General features: G+C 42.1%; 1 protein-coding gene across 4 annotated transcripts in view; it reads left to right on the forward strand.

Annotated features, from left to right (window-relative positions):
• Positions 1–24,662, forward strand: part of DST (dystonin) — a 494,628-nt gene that overhangs the window by 75,995 nt on the left and 393,971 nt on the right. For all 4 annotated transcript variants that reach the window (XM_012532210.3, XM_033424298.2, XM_033424315.2 and 1 more), the window contains exon 4: positions 19,307–19,514. In XM_012532210.3, coding sequence (XP_012387664.2) covers positions 19,307–19,514 — 208 coding nt within the window. The remainder of the gene's footprint in view (positions 1–19,306; positions 19,515–24,662) is intronic.

Consider the following 24,662-nt stretch of genomic DNA (forward strand, 5'->3'; position numbering starts at 1 on the left):
ACACACACACACACACACACACACACACACACACACACAGATTTATTTTGAAGAATTGTCTCACCTGATTGTGGGGCTGGAAAATCCAACATGTGTAGGACAGGTTGGCAGCCTAGAAATTCAGATAAGAGTTGATACTGCAGCCTTGAGTCCGAATTCCGCAGAACATCAGGCTGGCCACTCAGGTAGGGTTTCTGTGTTGCATTCTTGAGGAAAATTCCTTCTTTTTCAAGAAAGCTTAGTCTTTGCTCTTAAGGCCTTCAACTGCTTGGATGAGGCCCACCCACACTATGGAGGGGTTTTGCTTGAAATCACCTTTAAAAAATATCTTTACAGCAACATCTAGACTGGTGTTTTGCCAAAAACTGTGTGCCGTGGCCTAGCCAAGTTGACACAGAAGATTAACCATCACATTAATAAACAGTGGTTTTCACTGAATAGATTTTTTTTTCAAGTTACATGGATTCTTTACCGGCTAACCTTCCAGCTGGTTCTTCTTGTGCTGTGGATACAGACACAGGACCAGTTTAGGAGGAAGTGCAGTGGGGCCACCAGGGAACAACTCTTCATTTCTTCCATGGCGTGTATGTGTTTCTGATAGGAGTCATCGTATTGTTTTCTGGACACAGATGTCAACTTAAAAAACTTCTTGATCTTATGTTATTGTTGGAGGGAGCTCTCAGACTGGCTGGGAAAGCATCAGTTGAGAAGGAGAAGGGAGAAAAACCCTCAAGCAATATTTCAGAGTCAGAAGTGCAGCTGGGAAGGGGAGGACGGTGGGGTTGGAATTCACAGAAATCCCAAGTGTACAGTATGACTCATGGTGTGGGGACACAGGATTTGATAAGAGCACCGTGTGGTCAGCTCTGTGAAAGAGGGAATGAATTTGCTTTGTAAGTGCAGGGGAAAGAGTTTGCCTGTTTTCTTGTTACAGACAATAGATATCAGAAAAATTATGGGTATTGTTACTATTTTTAAAATTTTATTGAAGTCTAATTGATTTACAATGTTGTGTTAATTTCTGCTGTACAGCAAAGTGATTCAGTTACATATATATATATATATATACATACATTCTTTTTCATATTCTTTTCCATATGGTTTATCACAGGATATTGAGTATAGTTCCCTGTGCTATACAGTAGGACCTTGTTGTTTATTCATCCTATATATACTAGTTTGCATCTACCAACCCCAAACTCCCACTCCATCCCTCCCCCACCCCTCCTCCAATATTGTTATTTCTGTGTTTTTAAGTCGTGTAATATCATGATTCATAAAATGTTACAAGAAATATGTGCGAACAGCACATCCGTTAGCTTCTCCAGTACCATCTCCGTGTGAAAGGGGACAGTGAGCCCGAGGGCAGCACATGCCTGCTCTTCGTGTGCGGGAGGAGGGGACGAATGCAGGATGCTTTGGTGCACGTGATGCCATCTCAGCAAAGCCTTGCAGCATCCCTAAGGACCGGGGGTGGGGGGGGTGGGGGGGGTGGGGCAGGGCCTGAGTGGGAGGGAAATGCAGGTGACTTGGAGAGTGGTGACCAACCAGCCTTCTGCTCAAGCCAGTCTGGGTCAGCATGCACTTGGTGGTTCATTGGAGGGCTGGCCATCTCATGCCTCCTTGTATGACAGGCCTGTGGGACCCTCTCATTTCTCCTCAGCCCGCCTCTGGCTCCCCACTGGTGACACTGAGGCCTGACTCCTGACCCTCCTGCTTCTTGCAGGTGACTGCCTTAACCTCTTCCCCATCCGCAGCAGCCCAGCCTGCTTTCTCCTTCCCTTTTTCCCCCGTCTCTAAATTCTTTTTGTTTTTTAACATCTTTATTGGCGTATAATTGCTTGACAATGCTGTGTTAGTTGCTGCTTTACAACAAAGTGAATCAGCTATACATATATACATATCCCCATATCTCCTCCCGCTTGCATCTCCCTCCCACCCTCTCTATCCACCTACACCCTCTAGGTGGTCACAAAGCACCAAGCTGATCTCCCTGTGCTATGCAGCTGCTTCCCACTAGCTATCTATTTTACATCTGGTAGTGTATATATGTCCATGCCACTCTCTCACTTTGTCCCAGCTTACCCTTCCTCTTCCCCGTGTCCTCAAGTCCATTCTCTACATCTGTGTCTTTATTTGTGTCCTGCCCCTAGGTTCTTCACAAACTTTTTTTTTTTTTTTAAGATTCCATATATATGTTAGCATATGGTATTTGTCTTTCTCTTTGTGACTTCACTCTGTATGACAGACTCTAGGTCCATCCACCTCACTACAAATAGTTCAAATTCATTTCTTTTTATAGCTGAGTAATATTCCATTGTATATATGTGCCACATCTTCTTTATCCATTCAACTGTCAGTGGACACTTGGGTTGCTTCCTTGTCCTGCTTATTGTAAATAGAGCTGCAGTGAACTTTGTGGTACATGACTCTTTTTGAATTATGGTTTTCTCAGGGTATATGCCCAGTAGTGGGATTGCTGAGTGGTATGGTAGTTCTATTTTTAGTTTTTTAAGGAACCTCCATACTGTTCTCCATAGTGACTGTATCAATTTATACTCCCACCAACAGTGCAAGAGGGTTCCCTTTTGTCCACACCCTCTACAGCATTTATTGTTTGTAGATTTTTTGATGATGGCCATTCTGCCTGGTGTGAGGTGATACCTCATTGTAGTTTTGATATGCATTTCTCTAATGATTAGTGACGTTGAGCATTCTTTCATGTGTTTGTTGGCAATCTGTAAATCTTCTTTGGAGAAATGTCTATTTAGGTCTTCTGTGCATTTTTGGATTGGGTTGTTTGTTGTTTTGATATTGAGTTGCATGAGCTGCTTATAAATTTTGGAGATTAATCTTTTGTCAGTTGCTTCATTTGCAAATATTTTCTCCCATTCTGAGGATTGTCTTTTCGACTTGTTTATGGTTTCCTTTGCTGTGCAAAAGCTTTTAAGTTTCATTAGGTCCAATTTGTTTATTTTTGTTTTTATTTCCATTACTCTAGGAGAAGGGTCAAAAAGGGTCTTGCAGTGATATATGTCATAGAGTGTTCTGCCTATGTTTTCCGCTAAGAGTTTTATAGTGTCTGGCCTTAACATTAAGGTCTTTAATCCAGTTTGAGTTTATTTTTGTGTATGGTGTTAGGGAGTGTTCTAATTTCATTCTTTTACATGTAGCTGTTCAGCTTTCCCAGCACCACTTATTGAAGAGGCTGTCTTTTCTCCATTATATAGTCTTGCATCCTTTATCAAAAATAAGGTGACCATATGTGCGTGCGTTTATCTCTGGGCTTTCTATCTGTTCCATTGATCTATATTTCTGTTTTTGTGCCAGTACCATACTGTCTTGATTACTGTAGCTTTGTAGTATAGTCTGAAGTCAGGGAGCCTGATTCCTCCAGCTCTGTTTTTCTTTCTCAAGATTGCTTTGGCTCTTTGGGGTCTTTTGTGTTTCCATACAAATTGTGAATTTTTTTGTTCTAGTTCTATGAAAAATGCCAGTGGTAGTTTGATAGGGATTGCATTGAATCTGTAGATTGCTTTGGGTAGCAGAGTCATTTTCACAATGTTGATTCTTCCAATCCAGGACGTGATATATCTCTCCATCTGTTTGTATCATCTTTCATTTCTTTCATCATTGTCTTATGGTTTTCTGCATACAGGTCTTTTGTCTCCTTAGGTAGGTTTATTCCTAGGTATTTTATTCTTTTTGTTGCAATGGTAAGTGGGAGTTTCCTTAATTTCTCTTTCAGATTTTTCATCATTAGTGTATAGGAATACAAGAGATTTCTGTACATTAATTTTGTATCCTGCTACTTTACCAAATTCATTGATTAGCTCTAGTAGTTTTCTGGTAGCATCTTTGGAATCTCTATGTATAGTGTCATGTCATCTGCACACAGTGACAGCTTTACTTTTTCTTATCTGATTTGGATTCCTTTTATTTCTTTTTCTGCTCTGATTGCTGTGGCTAAAACTTGCAAAACTATGTTGACTAATGGTGGTGAGAGTGGGCAGCCTTGTCTTGCTCCTGATCTTAGTGGAAATGGTTTCAGTTTTTCACCATTGAGAATGATGTTGGCTGTGGGTTTGTCATATATGGCCTTTATTATGTTTAGGTGAGTTCCCTCTATGCCTACTTTCTGGAGGGCTTTTATCATAAATGGGTGTTGAATTTTGTTGAAAGCTTTTTCTGCATCTTTTGAGATGATCATATGGTTTTAATCCTTCAATTTGTTAATATGGTTTATCACATTGATTGATTTGCATATATTGAAGAATCCTTGCATTCCTGGGATAAACCCCACTTGATCATGGTGTATGATCCTTTTAATGTGCTGTTGGATTCTGTTTGCTAGTATTTTGTTGAGGATTTTTGCATCTATGTTCATCAGTGATATTGGCCTGTAGTTTTCTTTCTTTGTGACATCTTTGTCTGGTTTTGGTATCAGGGTGATGGTGGCCTCGTAGATTGAGTTTGGGAGTGTTCCTCCCTCTGCTATATTTTTGAAGAGTTTGTAAAGGATAGGTGTTAGCTCTTCTCTAAATGTTTGATAGAATTCGCCTGTGAAGCCATCTGGTCCTGAGCTTTTATTTGTTGGAAGATTTTTAATCCCAGTCTCAATTTCAGTGCTTGTGATTGGTCTGTTTATATTTTCTACTTCTTCCTGATTCAATGTTGGAAGTTTGTGCTTTTCTAAGAATTTGTCCATTTCTTCCAGGTTGTCCATTGTATTGGCATAGAGTTGCTTGTAGTAATCTCTCATGATCTTTTGTATTTCTGCAGTGTCAGTTGTTACTTCTCCTTTTTCATTTCTAAGTCTATTGTTTTGAGTCTTCTCCCTTTTTTTCTTGATGAGTCTGGCTAATGGTTTATCTATTTTGTTTATCTTCTCAAAAAACCAGCTTTTAGTTTTATTGATCTTTGCTATTGTTTCCTTCATTTCTTTTTCATTTATTTCTGATCTGATCTTTATGATTTCTTTCCTTCTGATAACTTTGGGGTTTTTTTGTTCTTATTTCTCTAATTGCTTTAGGTGTAAGGCTAGGTTGTTTATTTGAGGTGTTTCTTGTTTCTTGAGGTAGGATTTTATTGTGATAAACTTCCCTCTTAGAGCTGCTTTTGCTGCATCCCATAGGTTTTAGATCATCATGTTTTCATTGTCATTTGTTTCTAGGTATTTTTTGATTTCCTCTTTGATTTCTTCAGTGATCTCTTGGTTATTAAGTATTGTATTGTTTAGCCTCCATGTGTTTGTATGTTTTACAGATTTTTTCCTGTAATTGACATCTAGTCTCATAGTGTTGTGGTCAGAAAAGGTACTTGATATGATTTCAGTTTTGTTAAATTTACCAAGGCTTGATTTGTGACCCAAGATATGATCTATCCTGGAGAATGTGCCATGAGCACTTGAGAAGGAAGTGTATTTTGTTGTTTTTGGATGGAATGTCCTATAAATATCAATTAATTTCATCTTGTTTAATGTATCATTTAAAGCTTGTGTTTCCTTATTTATTTTCATTTTGGATGATCTGTCCATTGGTGAAAGTGGGGTGTTAAAGTCCCCTACTATGATTGTGTTACTGTTGATTTCCCCTTTTATGGCTGCTAGCATTTGCCTTATGTCTTGAGGTGCTCCTATGTTGGGTGCATAAATATTTAGAATTGTTATATCTTCCTCTTGGATTGATCCCTTGGTCATTATGTAGTGTCCTTCTTTGTGTCTTGTAACATTCTTTATTTTAAAGTCTGTTTTGTCTGATATGAGAATTGCTAGTCCAGCTTTCTTTTGATTTCCATTTGCATTGAATATCTTTTTCCATCCTCTCACTTTCAGTTCTAAATACTTCTCAACCCATCCTCTCCTCTCCATCCCTGAGAACAGTGGTATAGCTCAGGTGTCATCATTTGCTGGACATAAGGCCCTCATCTGTCGCCTGCTTCCCCAACCTCACCTGCGGCCACTTTTACTGGATCTTCCTAAGCACCCCATGCTTTCCCCATGTCTGGTTCTGGCGTACTGGCTGGAGAACTCGTGGGTCTCAACCACTTTCTCCCCTCTTCCCACTGTCTCCTTATTAGTTACCTTAATACCGTTTTGGAATAAGGTGGCAACAGCAAGCAGATAAGTTCCCTTCTTCTCTGGTTCTAGAGTCATTCAAACAGCCTTAAGATGAAAACTGGTGCTGGAAAGGAGGAGATTGAGCAGGATGATTTTGTTGGTGGGCTGTGTGTATGTGAGAGAGAGAGAGACAGACAGACAGACCCTTAAGGTATTTCTAGCCCTCCTTGGCAGGGCTTCCTCCTGAGTCTCTCCTGCCTTGGGACCTGCTGCCGAGGCCAGGCTGCTGAGCCAGTGGCTCCATTTGTCAGGCAGTTGTGGAGTCCACTCCTGAGACTGGGGTTCTGAAGTCAGGAAACAGGCAGTGTCTGCAGAGTGAGTGTGAAGCTTAGTCTACAAGATAGACCACTTTTTTTCTCATCTCAGCTTAGTTTCTGACTCTCAGTCTCCCCTCTTGCCACACCTGGTGGTCCTCACTTCTTCCACCTCCACCTTGGTGTTGTGTTAAGGTTCTGGGGTCTTAGAAAGATGCCAGAGTGGCAGCGGATAGGAGGGAACATGTGTGTCTCCAGGTTAGGGTGCCCCCCCGCCCCCGCCACCCGTAGCTGCTCCCCAGGCCCAGGAGGCCACTCCAGGTCACTCTCAGGACAGCATTCTTTTGGAAGGTTGACCAGTAGTCTGTCCCCTGGACACACCAGGCACCGCCTGTCTCTGGGGCATCTTCTGGGATTCAGGAAGCTCCCGTCTCCAGGATCCACAGATGCTCCCTCTAGCCTAAGGGCACAGTTTTTAGGCTGGGAAAGTCTTCTGCTCCAGAGCACTCTGCCTTTTTCTTTTTTTGGAAGTCAGAACTTTATTACTAAGGAGAAATTTTTTTTTTTTGCCTTAGGCATTATTTTTTTTAATTGAAATATAGTTGATTTACAATGTTGTGTTAATTTCTGCTGTACAGCAAAATGACTCAGTTATACATATGTATATTCTTTTTCATATTCTTTTCCATTATGATTTATCACAGGATACTGAATATAGTTCCCTGTGCTATACATTAGGACCTTGTTGTTTATCTGTTCTGTACGTAATAATTTGCATCTACTAACCCCAAACTCCCAGTCCACCCCTCTCCCACCCCCTCCCCCTTGGCAACCACAAGTCTGTTCTCTATGTCTGTGAGTCTGTTTCTGTTTCATAGGTAAGTTCATTTGTGTCATATTTTAGATTCCACATATAAGTGATATCATGTGGTATTTGTCTTTCTCTTTCTGACTTACTTCACTTAGTATAATAATCCCTAGTTGCATCCATGTTGCTGCAAATGTCATTATTTCATTCTTTTTTATAACTGAGTAATATTCCATTGTGTATATATACCACATCTTTATCCGTTCTTATGTCGATGGATATTTAGGTTGTTTCCATGTCTTGGCTATTGTGAATAGCGCTGCTATCTGCCTTTTTCTATAACCTCAGCCTCAACAGGTTTAGGTTTGTGGAAAATAAAAGCCAGGTATGCATGCAGGCTGTTTCTGCTTCCTGCCTGGACACCTAGAGTTCCCTAAAAGTGAGGAAGATTTTCAGATTACCTTCAGATAGAGAGATCTGTTACAAAGACCAGAGGACACCTGGGTGGCTCTTATTGTAGATGTAGGGTCTTTGGACTACATGGTTGTTCTGCCTGGATCTGAAGTGTTCTGGGGTTGGGATCTTTGGGAAAACTCAAATATCAGTGAAGGGCATTTGGAATGCACGTAGCACTGTGATTGGACTGGGTTGCCACCCTCCAGGTTGAAGCATCCTGGTTGGGCAGAGTTTCCCATTCAGCCAGCTCTGCGGCAGTGGCTCTCCTTGTGTCAAGACCTGCTCCCTTGTCCCACTTAGGTGTAGCTCACGGCACAGGGTTATTTTCACTGAAAGCACATGGAGCCATGGAGCCAGCCCTGTCTTCCTCAGGTGGTGGAAGCCAGGTACTTAAAGTTTCATGGACTTGGCTTCGGTTCAATAATAAAAGCTTTTTTTTTTAATGAAAAAGTAATTCTTCCATTTCATTGCAGTAGTAACTGAAGTGAGAGAATGGCTTTGTGTAAGCTGTTATCCGGAGTCTCATTAATGAAGACATGTAATGAACATGAAGGTGTAAAGACATAGCCTTGCTTATGTTTCAACAGGGAAAAATTGAGTAGAGTTGCTTTTTTTATAGATCGTGTTTGTCTAAGTTTTTGTTGTTGTCTCCAACAATGGAGACAATGAATTTAAAAGAAAAAAAAATTGAATTTAAAAGAAAAAAAAAGGGAATTCCCTGGCTGCCCAGTGGTTAGGACTCCACACTTTCATTGCTGAGGGCCCGGGTTCAATCCCTGGTCGGGGAACTAAGATCCCAAAAGTTGTGTGGCGCGGCCTAAAAAAAAAGAAGAAAAAGAGGAATGCATTGGAAAGATACAAGGGCATCCCAAAGGGCTGAAGGCTCAGTAACCAAGGTTGGGAAGGACAGATGTGGGGACGACATGGGTCTGCCTCCTGAGAGCGGCTGTTAATGTGACCTAGTTCGAGTCACTTCCAGTCTCCGTGTCTGTTTGTTGTTTCCAGTTTCCTGGAGTGACAGTCGTATAGGCTTAACTGGACTTAGTGCTCTGCCCCTGGATCATACAGCCTTCTCCCCACTCCCCACCATCTTCTTATTAGTTACCTTAATACTACCCATTGTGGAATAAGGTATGATAGGGTAAGGATGTGAATAGGTAATATCACGTGATGCTCAGGTTTGCTGAATGGTCTCTATGTGTTGGGCGCTTTTCAAGTATTGCTTATTCTGCCACCCCCACAGCCCTGTGTCTTATGTACTGTTGCATCTCCTATTTCTCGGATGAGCAAAGCAAAGCCCAGAAAGGCCAAGCAGTTTTCCAAGGTTGTAAAGCTTTTCCCCGACATTCAATACTTGGCAGGTCATGCACATACCTTTAACTTTATGGCTAACAGTGTGGATGGTAGTTGGGGTTTGGTCTCTGCAAACATCCTGTGCTAATACCTTAGGGTTCCGGGCGTGATCATAGCCCATGTCTTCTTACCAGTAGAAGTCAGAGCCGTCTCCTGGCTGTCTGAAGAGCTTGGCATCCAAGCCTCCCCCTGACCTAGATCAGGGTGGGAGGAACATGTGGGGAGCAGGCTTGTGCATGGGGAGGGGCAGGAACAAAACCAGAGGGCTCAGCAGTAGTTGGGGGTGGGGTGGTCCAGCTAGATTCACGGAGCTCATGGGCCAGCACTTCCAGAGTCATACAGTGGGTCCTGTTTCCAGGGTTATTGGGGATGGAGCAGAATGAGATCAGCACAGGGGCGTCAGTAGGAATGGCATCACCCATTTCTGTTTGACACTAATTTAACTGAGATCTTTGGTAGCCTTATTCTTTTGGTTTTGTTTTGTAGCCTCCTCTTCAGTTCTCTTCTCCTTTATTTGTAAACTGCCAGCCCCTTTTATTGATTACCATTATACCTACATTCCCCACCCCCCCCCCCCGTCATTTTGTAATCTCTGAGTGCAGCAATGTCACCCCTGCCTTAATTTATGGCAGGGGCCCAAAGTCAGATGCCTGCAGGGGCAGGTGTCATAAATGGATAAAGAGGCTGGTAAGCTCTGTATCAGCCTGGAAAGCATGCATTCCTTCTAAAAAGGGGAAACTACCTCTAGGATCTGTATTTTCATGTAAAATTCCCAATTTTTAAATGTTTGCCAATAGTTAGTTTTTAAAAGTGGGCAGGCCAAAGACATGGAAACAACCTAAATGTCCGTGGACAGATGAATGGATAAAGAAGCTGTGGAACATATATGCAATGGAATATTAGTCATAAAAAGGAATGAGATAATGCCATTTGCAGCAACGTGGATGCAACTAGAGATTATCATACTAAGTGAAGTAAGTCAGAAAGAGAAAGACAATACCATATGATATCACTTATATGTGGAATCCAAGATATGACACAAATGAACTTATTTATGAAAGAGACTCACAGACATAGAGAACAGACTTGTAGTTGCCAAGGATTGGGAGTTTGGGATTAGCAGATTCAGACTATTATATATGGAATGAATAAACAACAAGGTCCTACTGTAGAGCACAGGGAACTATATTCAATATCCTGTGATAAACCAAAATGGAAAATAATATGAAAAAGAATGCATATGTATGTATAACTGAGTCAGTGTGCTGTACAGCAGAAGTTAACACAACTTTGTAAATCAACTATAGTTCAATAAAATAAAATCTAAAAAAATAAAATAAGGGACTTCCCTGGTGGTCCAGTGGTTAAGACCTCACACTTCCACTGCAGGGGGCACAGGTTCAATCCCTGGTTGGGGAACTAAGATCCCACATGCTGTGCTGTGCAGCCAGTAAATATAAAATAAGATAACTTAAAATAAAATGACAGGCCAATACAACACGTCTCTCAGCATTGCCAGTTTTGGATGATACTGTTGGAGGCAGGCAGGTGGCAGGGAACACCTGCATCTCCAACCTGGCTTCCAAAGGGACCAGAGATGTTCCAGCCTGTTCCTGAATCAGCCCCTCTCTCCTAATTGACTTTAGGGTATAAACCATATTTTTATGTATGTATTTATGTTACTCAGCTGGAAGACTTATTTTTTCAGCCTAATACGTGAAGATAAAATGATAATATTCTATTATAAGTTGGCTCTCTTATCACCTTTACTCTCCCAATTAAATGTTAAACTCCTCCAAGGCAGAAGCTTATGGGTGCTTAAGATATATTTTTAATTGATTGATGTAAATAAACATGTTTGAAATATAACATTAAGTATTCTCTAGGTAAAGAGATGTTTTCAGTGTTTGTTGGTCTTCTTAATGTGTTTCTGTGTTGTGGGACGATTTTCAGAGTTATGTTTTGCTTTTCTTTTAGGCATATTATTTAAAATGTCCTTCCTCAGGAGTTTTCCTTAGGTCATTTTGTCTTCAAGGGGTTAAACACATTTTCTTACATTTTCCTTAACTCTTTTCTTCTATACCTATATCTTTGTGGTAGAGATGGTTTTCCTTGGGATTTCTAAAATCAGATAATGTGCTCTTGCTTTTGGACTTATTTCCAAATAAAAAACTAGTATAGAATAATAGTCTTGGGCCAGATTGCATACTTTTATGCAATTTGCAGGTGCTCAAATGCAAACTATTATTTTCTTTTTCATATTCTTTTCCATTATGATTTATCACAGGATATTGAATATATAATAGTTCTGTGTGCTATATAATAAGACCTTGTTGTTTATCCATTCTATATATAATGGTTTGCATCTGCTGATCCCAAACTCCCACTCCATCCCTCCCCTATCCCCCTTCCCCTTGGCAACCACAAGTCTGTTCTCTGTTTGTGAGTCTGTTTCTGCTTCATAGATAAGTTCATTTGTGTCATATTTTAGATTCCTCAAACTAGTTCTCGATGTCTCTATTTATATAATTTTAATATGATTTCATTAAGGTGGACTTGTAAAAAAATTTGTGGTACTTTTGAAATATTTTTACAATTTTCATACAGTTTCATGTTTTGATACTTAACATGGTCTTTGTTTTATTTGTCCTCTGTTTGGAGAGAGGATTTGTGGAAGTGTGAGAGCACCCAGGACCAGAGAATCTTGGTGTTGGAAGAACAGGGAGTCAGTGTGACGTTCTCCTCAGTGAAGGCTTGGTCCCTCGGGTAGGAGGGAGCTCCCTGCCCCCCACAGCTGTCCTTTCCTCTTCTGAGAAGTTGTATCTTTTTGGATGGTTTTTCCTCATTGTGAACTGACACCTATCTCCTGGTCATTTCCATGCTTTGAACTGAATTAAACACAGAGCAAGTCTAACCCTTTTGGGCTCTCCACATCCATGGTAAGATCGTTGAGGGCTGTGAGCGTGTTGTGTATTCCTCTGAGGGCCTGGGACCACATTCTAGGGCACTTGGGGGTCCAAAGGACCCAGATGGAAATCCAGGCTCCACCTTGGACTGACAGAATGGCTGTGGACAAGTGACTTAGCCTCCCTTTAGGGGAGGTTTCCTTATCGGGTTATGGTGAGTATTAAATAAGATAGTGAGTGAAAATACCCAGTACAGCCCCTGACTGCAGTCACTCAATAAGTGATACGGGGAGTTAGAACTTGCTGGTTAAACTGAAAGGAAGGAAGTCTTGCAGAATGCCTTAGAGCTGAGCCAAGACAGCCTAGAATCCAAGGCCAGGCTCCTCGGGAAATGAGTCTTTGGTGCTTACCTTGTAGAGCGTCCCACACAGCTGCCGGAGAGTGATGAGGAGCACTTCCTCCTGCCTGGATCCCATCAGTGAGCCTGGTTGCCCCGGAAACCTAACACCAAGGAACACTAACCAATGCACAGTCTTACACCCTAGAGAGTGTAAGAGAGAGAGAGTTTGTGTCCTGAATCCCAGCGCTCTTCTTTCAGAGGCTGATGAACTGGGCTTCTCCATCCAGAAGGAAACCTTGGTTTTCATTCACTCTGTCCCCCCAAACTCCTCCCTGATTCAGACGCAAGAACCTTCCAGCTTCCCCTCCCTTTGACCACTACCTCCACCGTCTTCTGTAGCTTCACCAGGCTCCCCTTCCTCTTTGGGGTATGGCTCCTGCAAATCTCCCCTAAAAGGAGAGAGTGAAAGCCAGCCTAGGCCTGGCCAAACCAGAGTTCCCCCTTTACTATTTCAAGGTGGCTTCCAGTTAAGAGGCTGATTAGGAGTTATTTATTTGATGAGCAAGTACCTGAATTGTTCAACTAGTTTTGAAAAAAATTTAAAACTAAAACAAGCATGCAGCCCCCAAAGTTTTCCTTAGGTCATTTTGTCTTCAAGGGGTTAAACACATTTTCTTACATTTTCCTTAACTCTTTTCTTCTACACCTATATCTTTGTGGTAGAGATGGTTTTCCTTGGGATTTCTAAAATCAGATAATGTGCTCTTGCTTTTGGACTTATTTCTAAATAAAAAACTAGTATCGAATAATAGTCTTGGGCCAGATTGCATATTTTTATGCAATATGTAAGAAGTTAGTATTTGTACTTAGCGAATCAACGGAATTTTAAACAAAATTAGATCTTCACTTACTCTAAATTTTGGTGGTTTCTTTGGGTTTATATAAAATGTAAAAAATTATGTGATATTATACTAACTTTGTGTTCACTGGATTGTGTAGTAAGTGGATAACACAGAGGTGCTTTTTAAATATTCTTCCATCTAAAACTGTGATCTGGACAGAAACAGGCAGATCACCTTGCTCTGGGATCCCCTTGAAGTCGGTCCCTTGCTTCCTCCAAGTTTCTATGAGGAAATGCTATGGGAAATTACTTAGCTGGGTGCTGTCACCGTGGATGTAGACCCGGGTGATGTGATCTTGTGAGAACAGGCCTAGACTAAGCAACACTTAAAAAAAAAAAAAAAAAAGACCTTGCTCTGTGTTTCCCCAACCCTTCGTTTTGAAAATATTCAAATTTATAGGAAAGTTGGGAGAGTAGTACAGTGAAGACTTACTGTTAACCTATTGCCACATGCCAGTATAAACACAATTCTCTGTTTTTATTGAAACAACTGAGAACAAGTGCAGACAGCACGAATAAGGATGTGTTCCTACATAACTGAAATACCATTAGCACACCTTAGAAAATTAACAGTAATTTCCCAATATCAGCTGATAAACAATCCATGATCCAGGTTCAGATTCTCCCCATGGTCCCTAACATGTCTTTTCAGCTTAAAAAGAAATACAGGCTCCCATCAAGGTTCATAACTTTGTTGTTATGCTTCTGTTTTCTTTTTAAATTTAGGAGAGTCCCTGCTTTGGGGGTGTGTATGTTTTGTGACATTGACCTTTTTCCTTTTTGGAAGAGACCAGGTAATTATCTTGTAGAATGACCCCCAATCTGGATTTGTCTAATTGATTCTTCATAGGCTTTTTATTTTTACTTTTTGGTTAAATTTTTGGAACTATGCTTACAGAAATGTGCATAAATCTCAGGTATGCAGGTTTGTGAAATACCACGTTCCAGCCTCTGGGATTCTGGGAGCCTTATCTGGAAGCCTCTCAAGACCTTATCTCTGCACTTGTTTCTTGCAGCTTGGGGCAGAGGCAACTTCCTGGCACTTTCCTCTGGTTCATGGTACTGAGGCTGGGCAGCTTCCAGGGTAGGCAGCTCCATTGTACTAGTCTCAGATCCCCCACCGGGGTTTCAGTTAGAGGAGTTATTGTTTAGTTCCCCTTCTAAAAATGTCACATTATGTAATTATCCTGGCTTTAGGAGATTTGGGTTGTTTTTATACCACGTGAATGAATTGGCAATTAGGAAAGTCATTTTAAAGCTTTCGGTGATCTAATTCAATTGTTCAAACTGCCTTAATAAGTAGGTTGTAATAAGACACAATGCTTGGGTTTTTAGTTTCTCACAACCTAGTGTTTTTTTGTTTGTTTGTTTTTGGTTGTAGAGATCCAGTATCAGGCCAGAGGTATTTCACAGTCCTTTATTTAAAAAAAATAAAAATAAAAAGCCAAATATTAAAAACATGATGACCTGGGCCAACTTTGTCTTTACTATCCTAATTACCTTTCTCCTCTTCTGAACACTCCACAGTCTTTCCCTTTTTTTTTCCATTTTCAACACACATGCCAAATGGGGTTGACAGTTCATGGTTGTAAATTGGGGGCTTAACCCGGGGCAGTGAATTCCATAAAATCACATGCAAAGTTTGTGTGTATTTGCTGATGGGCTTTGATCTGAAGAGAGGCTTGCCTAGATTTCATCAGCTTTTCAGAGGTGTCTGTGAGCCTCAAATAGTTAAAAACACTGGCTTAAATAATTATTTCCTCCTACAACCTTTGAGATTTTCTCTGACCCTTGACGTAGTATCTTCTTCTTCTTAGTAATCTTTTTGTGTACTATTTGTTTTGGATTAAAAAATTATAAGGAATACAACTAAATTCATTCATAGTATTAGTCATCACCCAGAAATAACTGCTGTTTACACATTGGTAGATAGTTACCTATCTACCTATCATGTATCTACCTATTCATCTATAAATCATCTTACTGTCTGTCTGTCTACACACACACACACACACACACACACACACACAGAGATATTTTTTAAAGGAATCATTCTATATGAACCCTTCCCACTTTGCTAAATGTAGATCAATAACATTTTTGTTTAATTGCTGCAGGGTAGTCCATTGTATGGATATACTGTCATTTATTTAACCAATCTTCTATCATGGACATAGATATTTATATTTTAATAGGAATCAAACCTTAAGCAACAGGAGTAGAGGAAGAGACAGGAGGAACTCGGGGTTTTGCTGGTCCCAAGAGCCCACTTCCTTTGTCTTACCTTCCAAGCCCCACATCAAAGGTTAGGCTCTGGACTTTGGGTCAGAGAATATGTTTGCTTTTTCCATAAGAAAGGAGAACTGTACTTTCACACTCATTCCTCTAACCCCCAAAGGTAGAGACGTGAATTGGCAAGTCATTTGAGATCAATAAAGAATAGTTTTAGAGGGTCAATTGACTTGAAAGCAGCTTCATTTTAATCCATTCTCAGAGAAAATAATCTGAAAAAGAATCCTCAAACTAACACAACATTGTAAATCAATTATACTTCAATAAAAAAAGAATTAACAACAACAAAAAAGAAACAAAAAAAATCGGCTATCTGATCAGCCAGTTTGCCTGATACTAGGAAAGAAGAAGTTAGTGACAGAATTTACAGCATCCCACCTGGAATGCTTGTTTTATGAAGTCTACTTTATTCATTGATATGAATGCCACCGACATAACTGTGAATGAAAATTTATTAAGATTCCAAATATAATTTCCCCAAATTTGAAGACAGAAACCACAGACAACCTTTCATTCACTGAAGTAAGCTCATTTACTGAATCACACACTTGTAGCCTAAAAGACTAAATTCAGTAGCCCTTAAAAGGTGGCCAATTTAGTCTCTACCTCATTGGCTGCTAAAGAGCCAACTTCAAACAAACACTACCGAGAAAAAAAAGAAACTTCAAATTAAATAAAGCAACCAAATAAGCCTAAAAAAAAAGAAATTTCTATACCGAAGAGTGCATATGTCTAAAAATTCAAGTGAATTAAAAGGTAATTCTCAGAATACAAAACATATAAATGATAAAAAAAATCAATTCTCACTTTCCAGGGTTCAAATGGGCCTAATTTTGTATAGTTTACCTTATATTTAAAAAGTCTTCATGAAAATTATTGTGGGGAAAAATTGAATACTTTAATGGTTAAAACGCTCGAGTCACGTAGCCAGGGGAGAGACTTTGTCGTGTATAAGTCAGCGTGCTTTTCCTCTGTCTGCGTGTGTCCGTATTTCCCTGTGCCATGTTGTTGAAAGAGGTATTGCCGATTGTCTTGTCTTCCTTTCTCTCTTATCCATTTACCAAGGACACGTCCAGATTAGAGGCTGCACCATTCAACACCCTTGGGTCCAGGGTAGTAACTGTTCCCATCTGGCTATGTGTGATGAGTGGTGTTTATGTCATGGCATAAATCACATTTTGCTGTTCCATCAGCTGAGATGCTAACCATTAAAAAAAATTTACTCTGTCTACAAAAATCAGTAACCAGGGATTTTTGTATGGGGGCAGTCCTTTAACAGTTATTCCCCAAGTCTGTCTGTAAAGATAAACAATCAAATTACTATCCTCACTGAAAGAGTATAGGAAACAACAAGAAATACAAGCTCACAGATAAAAGATGACCTTTCATAAGGACAGGTAGGAAGCCATTTTAAGGAAGACAGAAGGCAACCAAGGAAACCCAATACCCTTTTGAAAAAGTCTTTAAGAATGTCATCCTTTTTCACCAATCCTGCCAGCAACACAGCCTCAGAGAGCTCAAGATGAATTTTCAGAAAAGCATGGAAAATAAAGTAGGTTGATAGCATCCTGTGACTGACTTAATGCTCCTCACAACTCTCTGTGGACTCCAGCGAATACAGAAAATCAATTTTATTTATTTGCATATTACATGATTGCCACTAGGAAAACACACAAAATCTAAATAAGTTAATAATTAACCAAGATGATGACATTTCATGTAAAGTAAAATGGAAGACTGCTTTTTTGGGGAAAGAATAAAGCTAAAGGTAAATCTTAGACACTTTACAGGAAATAGTATGTGTACTTTTAAAATGATGGTGTTGGGTTCCTTAAAAAACTAAAAATAGAACTACCATATGACCAGCAATCCCACTACTGGGCATATACCCTGAGAAAACCATAATTCAAAAGGACACATGTCCCCCAGTGTTCATTGCAGCACTATTTACAATAGCCAGGACATGGAAACAACCTAAATTTCCAATGATAGATGAATCGATAAAGAAGATGTGGTACATATATACAATGGGATATTACTCAGCCATAAAAAGGAACAGAATTGGGTCATTTGTAGAGATGTGGATGGACCTAGAGTCTGCCATACAGAGTGAAGTAAGCCAGAAAGAGAAAAACAAATATCGTATATTAAGACATATATGTGGAATGTAGAAAAATGGTACAGATGAACCTATTTGTAGGGCAGGAATAGAGACATAGACGTAGAGAATGGACATGTGGACATGGGGTGGAAGGGAAGGGTGGGGTGAATTGGGAGATTAGGTTTGGCATAAATACACTACCATGTGTAAAATAGCTAGCTAGTGGGAACCTGCTGTGTAGCACAGGGAGCTCAGCTTGGTGCTCTGTGATGACCTAGATGGGTGGGATGGAGGGGTGGGAGGGAGGTCCAAGAGGGAGGGGATATAGCTATTCATTTCATTTCATTGTAAAATTTCATTGATTCATTTCATTGTACAGCGGAAACTAAACATTGTAGAGCAATTTTACTCCAAAAAAAAAAAAAAAGACAAAAAAAAATGATGGTGTTGGCCAGTAGAAGTGAATAAGGACTGTCATGCCTGAATAGATGGAGGCGAGGTCCTGATTCACTTCTGGTTTATTCCACACGCCTTGGGATGTTGTCACACAGCCTGTTTTTGCTGCGTCACCACGGCTTTTGTGAGCAGCCCAGGGTTTCTACTCTGATGGGAGCACGCCACTGATTCCTGCCTGCCACCGGCTTCGTAGGAGTCTGAGGCTGCAAGTTCCATTTCAGGAATTCGAGTTACACCAGTTTTGCATCTTGAGCCTCAGCAAAGTTCTAAATGGGGAAGTGAAGATTTCCCTTGGATGCTTTATCTTGTTTAGAACTCTGTTCACAGCACAGATAGTCAGCATCCTCGTTTCCATGGTAAGCTGGTGGCTCCCTGAATCATCACAAACTTAACTCAACCAAGGAGGAAGAGATAACGTCTGGTGCCTTTTCCCTGTGGGGAAGACAGACCCTTTAATGCGAGATACGCCCTGCAGACCGGCTCCTGTTCCTGGAAGGGAGACTGAGGTCAGGCCAAGCATGTGGGTCAAAGCCTCACGTTTCTCATTTCACTGTGTAATGACCAGGGGCGGAGGGGAGCTGCTGCATCATTCTCATTTCCGTCACTGGCAGCTGTTACTTTGCTAGTAGTTTAAATGATCTCAAGAACTCTAAGCTGAGTTCAGATGTTTGTTTATTGGCACTGCCTTTGGCTTCTGAAAACAGTCTTTTGTGTCCTCCCGGTCTTCAGAAAAGGCTCTTCTCAGAATCAGCCCTTCCTCCCTCCTTGCTCTCTTCTGGGAGCCAGCTTCAAGCTCAGGAAGAAAATTAACTAAAGGGGACGAGAGGCTCAAACCTGGTTAGAGGGGAGACTCCGACTGGAAACGGAAAGGAATTGGGACTCAGCATCCTGCGTTTGTGCTTTGTTTTTGCAACTTGGAGTGAGTTGCGTTAATGAATTAAGCAGCAGGCTAGTAATGGAAAATATCGGTCCTGGCCTGGTGGGGGAGCCAAATACTATAGGTTTGTAACAGGAAGGCTGTGGATTCTGGCTTCATTGTTGGGCCAGTCATTTGTGAGCTGGTGGCCGGACCGCAGGCCACACACTTGGGTGCAAATCTTCCATGAACCGGAGCTGCCCGGGGCGTGTGGCCGGTGTCGGAGCCGTGGCCCAGGGAAGATGGTGAGCCTTGGGTGTCGGTTCTGGTGTGGGTCCCCCGTCCGCGCTGAAGATGATGCAGGATGCCGGACTCCGTTTGGGGGCAGGGAGGGGGCTGCTGAGATGGACGAGCCGATGTGAGTGTTTTGCTGTTGATGCTTTTTTTCTGTGTCATCCCCTGTAGAGTTCCGGGAACGCGTCCTACCGCTGCTCGATGTCTTCCTCTGCGGATTTTTCCGATGAAGATGATTTCAGCCAGAAATCTGGCTCTGCATCTCCAGCTCCTGGAGATACCTTACCCTGGAATTTGCCTAAACATGAGAGATCGAAAAGAAAGATCCACGGGGGCTCGGTGCTGGACCCTGCGGAGAGGGCAGTGCTTAGGATAGCAGGTAAGAGCAAGTGGGGGCGGGGGCAGGGGATAGAGGGAGGTGCGAGGAGAGTTGCGGAAATTCACCCATGGAGTCCCCGGGGGCCCTGTCTGGCTGGGAGCTGATGCGTTGGGCAGAGATCTGCGCTCAAGGTGGAGAAGGAGGATGACCATGTTTACTTTCTGTCCTGATTTATCAAAAGAGCGATTGGCCCTGCCTGCTGGTGACTAAGCTGTTTGGCCCTGTCTTCTAGTTGGAGGAATCGATACCTTTGAAACCAAGGGGATATTTACAGGCATCTGCATTGAAGTTTCCTATTTATGTGCAGTCGCCACCGTGCCAATCTGAAAGTATTAACTCAGTGATTCCCGGTGTGTTTGCTGGAAGCTTCGTTTCCATGTTTGCATGGGAGCTCTGAGCGACCACATTTAACGGGGGTGGGGGGGGGGTAGATTCCTGGGTTCTGGTACCCAGAATTGCGGAGGGTATTTTAGCAACCTGGATGCGGTTTTGTGTGTGTGTGTGTGTGTGTGTGTGTTTAAGTGTAGCATCTCTGTCAGCATTATGTGTTTGTAGCAGCTTCTGCCCCTGGTGCTCTTGAGGGTTTAGCCATCATGCATCCCTGATTAATTAATACCTGGGAGGGGCCAGTGTTTCTGTTACCCAGGGTTCCCTTGCACTGCCTTTAGGTCCCAGAAGTGATGGCTTGTTTTACTTGGCTGAAAGCTGAGCCTGCTGTGGAAATCTATCCCCCCGCCTGCAGTGCCTGTGTGGTTTGTGTGTATGTGAGCTGTGCTTTCTGGGGTGGTTGTTCCTCAATTTTTTTTTTCTCAGAAATGGTAATGGGGTAGATTGGGGTGTGTCTTCGGGAGCTCTCTTGCAAAGGCCAAAGGCCAGGTGTTTATTGGAGTTGGTTTCTGCAGTGGATCGGGCCTCTCTCCCCTCCCCCACTCTCTCCCCCAGGCCCCTTCCCACTCAGTTTCTTTTGCCTCCCACCATCATGCAAAGTTGGTACTTGTACTCCTTCGGGGGTGGGGGTGGGGGCTGGAGGGGACTAGCTCAGGTCCCAGCCATCATGGTGGCTGAGTCCCCCTAGTGTCCCCCAGTGGGATTTTCTGATTACGGGAAAAACAAACAGGACCCAGCCAGCCATTCTCTAGTCCAGGTTTCTGGGGCAACAGCTTTGAGCTTCTTCTGGCTTCTGTTGTGAGATGCTGGCTGGTCTCACCCAGGCCTTCAAAGAGGAGGATGGAGGGGGAGAATGGGGTGGAGGGAGGATGGAGACAGCTTGGGAGCCAAGTGAGAGTGGGCAGGGGTGGCCTGGGAGAGGTGCAGAGCTGGGCGAGTACCAAAAAGTGTTTGGCCACCGAGGCCTGATTCCTTGCCCTGTCAAGATACTGCCAAGGGAGTGGAGGAGACAGTGCCAGAACCAGGGTACCAGATATTTGGCTCAGCAGAAAGGGAAGATGGGTGAAAGGCGGGGGCGTGAGAAATTGCTGGGGCTTTGTAGAAAGCCTGGGATGCCTGTCCTCTGCGTTTTTACGGAAGGTACAAGATCCTTCTGTCTTGAGAGTTTTGATAAAGGTGGCAGAGACAGGTATTTTGCTTTTGGTAGTGAAGGAAGGTTTATGAGAGAAGGAAGGGCATATGTTTGTCAGGGGGAATGAGGTTATATAAACTAACAGACAGGAAGTCAGGAGAGGCTGGTGGTAGTAGTGGTCGGTGTACACTGACGGTAGGGAAGGAATGGAGGACCTGGGGGTTCTGCTGGGTGCAGTGGACAAGCGGGTGCTGCGGTCAGTAGACTGTAGGCTCTGGGAGGGCAGGGGCCATGTCTTACTTGTTGTAAAAGGTTTACTATGAAGTTACTGGTAGTTGGTGCACTGGAGACCTCTGAGTTACATACTTTTAAGATTATATCAATTCTTCAAAAATATAACAAAAGAAAATAAAACAACAAACAGAATACGCAGCCCTAGTATGGACATGTACTACTTACTGTGTTTAAAATAAATATTGGTAAATTGGCTGTTGCCACACAAGTCATAATCATTTCATCACTGGCCCCAGCATAGGCTCAGGGGCCAGTCTGCAAATATGTTTCATTGTCATGTGGCTAAACTGTGAAATCCAGATAGATTTTGTATTAAATTTGCCACAGATCATCCAGCGTGAGAATAAGGGAACAGGGCATCTGAGGGCATTTGGTGCAGTGCGTAGTTGGAAAACATACCATTCAGATTTCAACTTCTCAGGCATTTTCACACTTGGCCTGAAACTCGGCTGATCGGTGAAGTTCATCCCTAGTAGGGGACGGGGCAAGGGTCAGAAATGGTGTGCGGATGTCCATCCATCATGTTCATTATTTAGTAATAAAGGAATTGAAAGTCTCATATTTTTATTTGTTTTTAAGGTCATAAAAATAAAATAGAATGAAAATGTCTAGAGTCAAAAAGACCATATGGTCAGGGGGAATCCCTTAAGTCATTCACATTTAATACATATTTATTAAGCCTCTGGAATAAAATGAAGATAAGCACACAGTTCTGCCTTGAAAGAAATTCTAGTCTAACATGACCATGGATGTGCTGTGAGACAGTTACAACACGGGTGAGAGATTAGCTGTAATGGCTGTGAGTACCTGTATTATTTGAGGGGAGATTTAACTAGCTTGATGGACTAGAGTGAAAGGGAAGGCCACTACCGAGGGATGGAGCTACAGGAACACAGCAGGGAGATGGGTTCAAATGGAAACTGCAAGTCATCTGTGTAGCTAAAGCCTGGGATTTGTAGGGAAGAGCAGAAACTGTAAGGGTGCTTTCGGGCAATTCCAAGGAGATTGGACTATTTATGCTGTAACTGGTGGGGAATCACCTGAAGATTTTTAAGCAGTGCAATAACATAATCAGATGTACATTTCTGAAAGTCTTTTTGGTGATGGTGTCACATGTCTGATACTTATATTTTTAAAAGTGCTTTTGCATTTATTGTAGTATCTTCATTTTACAATCTGAGACTATAATATATGCCCTTCTGATCTCTCAGGGTCAAGGTGAGAATGACATGGTAAGAAAGGGGCTTTGTACCCACTGTAAATGCCTTTAACATCATCGTAAGACAGATCTGCTGTTCTTACTTGCAGGATACTGTAAGTTGGGGTTTTCAGTCTTGAAGTGCCTGTAAAGGTACATGGTTTGTTAGTGACAGTGTTATTATTATTATTATTTTTTGCGGTACGCGGGCCTCTCACTGTTGTGGCCTCTCCCGTTGCGGAGCACAGGCTCCGGACGTGCAGGCTCAGCGGCCATGGCTCACGGGCCTAGCCGCTCCGCAGCATGTGGGATCTTCCTGGACCAGGGCACGAACCCGTGTCCCCTGCATCGGCAGGCGGACTCTCAACCACTGTGCCACCGGGGAAGCCCAGTGACAGTGTTATTTTAAAGTATGGATGTTGGACCCATGTGAATTCTTTGAAGTTAGAATGTAAGGACCTTGGCAGAGTCAGACTTTGGACTTTAATTCTTCCTCTATCATGAACCAGTTGTGTTTTCTTGGACAACTTGCTGAACATTTCTCAGCTTCATTTTCTCTATCAAAAGATCATGGCTGTGGTGATTAAAGTAGTAAATGCAAAACATTTTGCAGATTCCCTGGCACATGGAAAATGCTCTGTAAATGACAGCTGACTGATGGCTGGATGCTCTCATAAGCACCTAATATGTTATTTCATTTAGGTTTCCCAACAATTTTATGAAGTAGGTACTATTATTTTCTCCATTTTTCAGTCCAGAAATCTGCTGAGAGAGGAGAGACTCTTCCCAAGGTCATAGGAAGTGGTTGAGCTAGGTTCTGAATTCAGGCCGTCTTGACTCCAGAGGCCAAGCTCTTAACTGCTCTGCTTTTGCTGCTTCTCTATGGAATACACTATTATTATTAGCAGATTGATCCTTTATTATCTTTCCAAGAATGCATGGGGTAAAGGCTGTTTTTACCAACAACCCCAAATGCTGCTTGTTCATTTTGACTGGTTCCTTCAACAGACAGTTAAAATCACTGCAGTGTACAGTGATTGTATTCACAAAACTGGGTGCTACTGGGTGTCAATTTCTGATGAAGGATCAGGCTATGCCCTTAATGACCTTACTCACTGTGAGGGAGACAAGACAGTTTTGAGAGATCTCCATTTGCATGTATGTGGTCTGTATATGGGATGACTCTTAGGGATCGAATTGCTAACCCTTTCATTTCCAGAAGGTGTCCCATATGATCCCTGTTTGTTACTTCATGAACTAATGTATACATAAATACATGCCAAGTTGCAAGAAAACTCTAGTGATCCTAAAGGCTTAGTGGATCAAACTCAGATCAGTGGTCAGGACAGAAAAGAGAAGTGTGGTCTTGCTCTGTTTGGAGTAACAAAAATAGGCCAATTACTGATGAGAAGTAAAGCTTTCCAATTCTAATTCAAGTAAGTTTTATCAAGAGTATACAGTTTTCCAAGAGTACTCATTCCCATCTAACAATTCATGGAAAATGATCCAGATTCACATCATTGAAAAAGAAAAAAGAATCATCAAGGACAAAAAGTCAGTACTTATGAAAGAAGAAATAGGAAGGGGAGATGTGGGCAGAGGTGAAGTTGTCATAAATCAGAGAGTCAACAATGAGATGGTTCATCTAATAATCATAACAACAACAGATAACACTTATAAAGTTATCATAAAGTTGAGATATCACAACTTTATGATATGATGATATATGATGAACTTTATTTTATTTTATTTATTTATTTATTTATTTTTTTGCGGTACGCGGGCCTCTCACGGTTGTGGCCTCTCCCTCTGCGGAGCACAGGCTCTGGACGCGCAGGCCCAGCGGCCATGGCTCACGGGCCTAGCCGCTCTGCGGCATGTGGGATCTTCCTGGACCGGGGCACTAACCCGTGTCCCCTGCATCGGCAGGCGGACTCTCAACCACTGTGCCACCAGGGAAGCCCATGATGAACTTTATGATATGATTATCCTGATGAAGACAGGATAAGTAACTTGGCCACGTCACATAGTCAGGAGCCAGGATTCCTTCCAAGGCCGGCTGACTTCTGTCAGTCCTCTTAAACACACCTGTTTACATGTCTGGGTACCAACCGGTTTCTCCAGTGGACTCTTAAAC

The sequence above is a fragment of the Orcinus orca genome, chromosome 10, assembly GCF_937001465.1.
Source record: "Orcinus orca chromosome 10, mOrcOrc1.1, whole genome shotgun sequence".
NCBI classification, from domain to species: Eukaryota; Metazoa; Chordata; class Mammalia; order Artiodactyla; family Delphinidae; genus Orcinus; species Orcinus orca.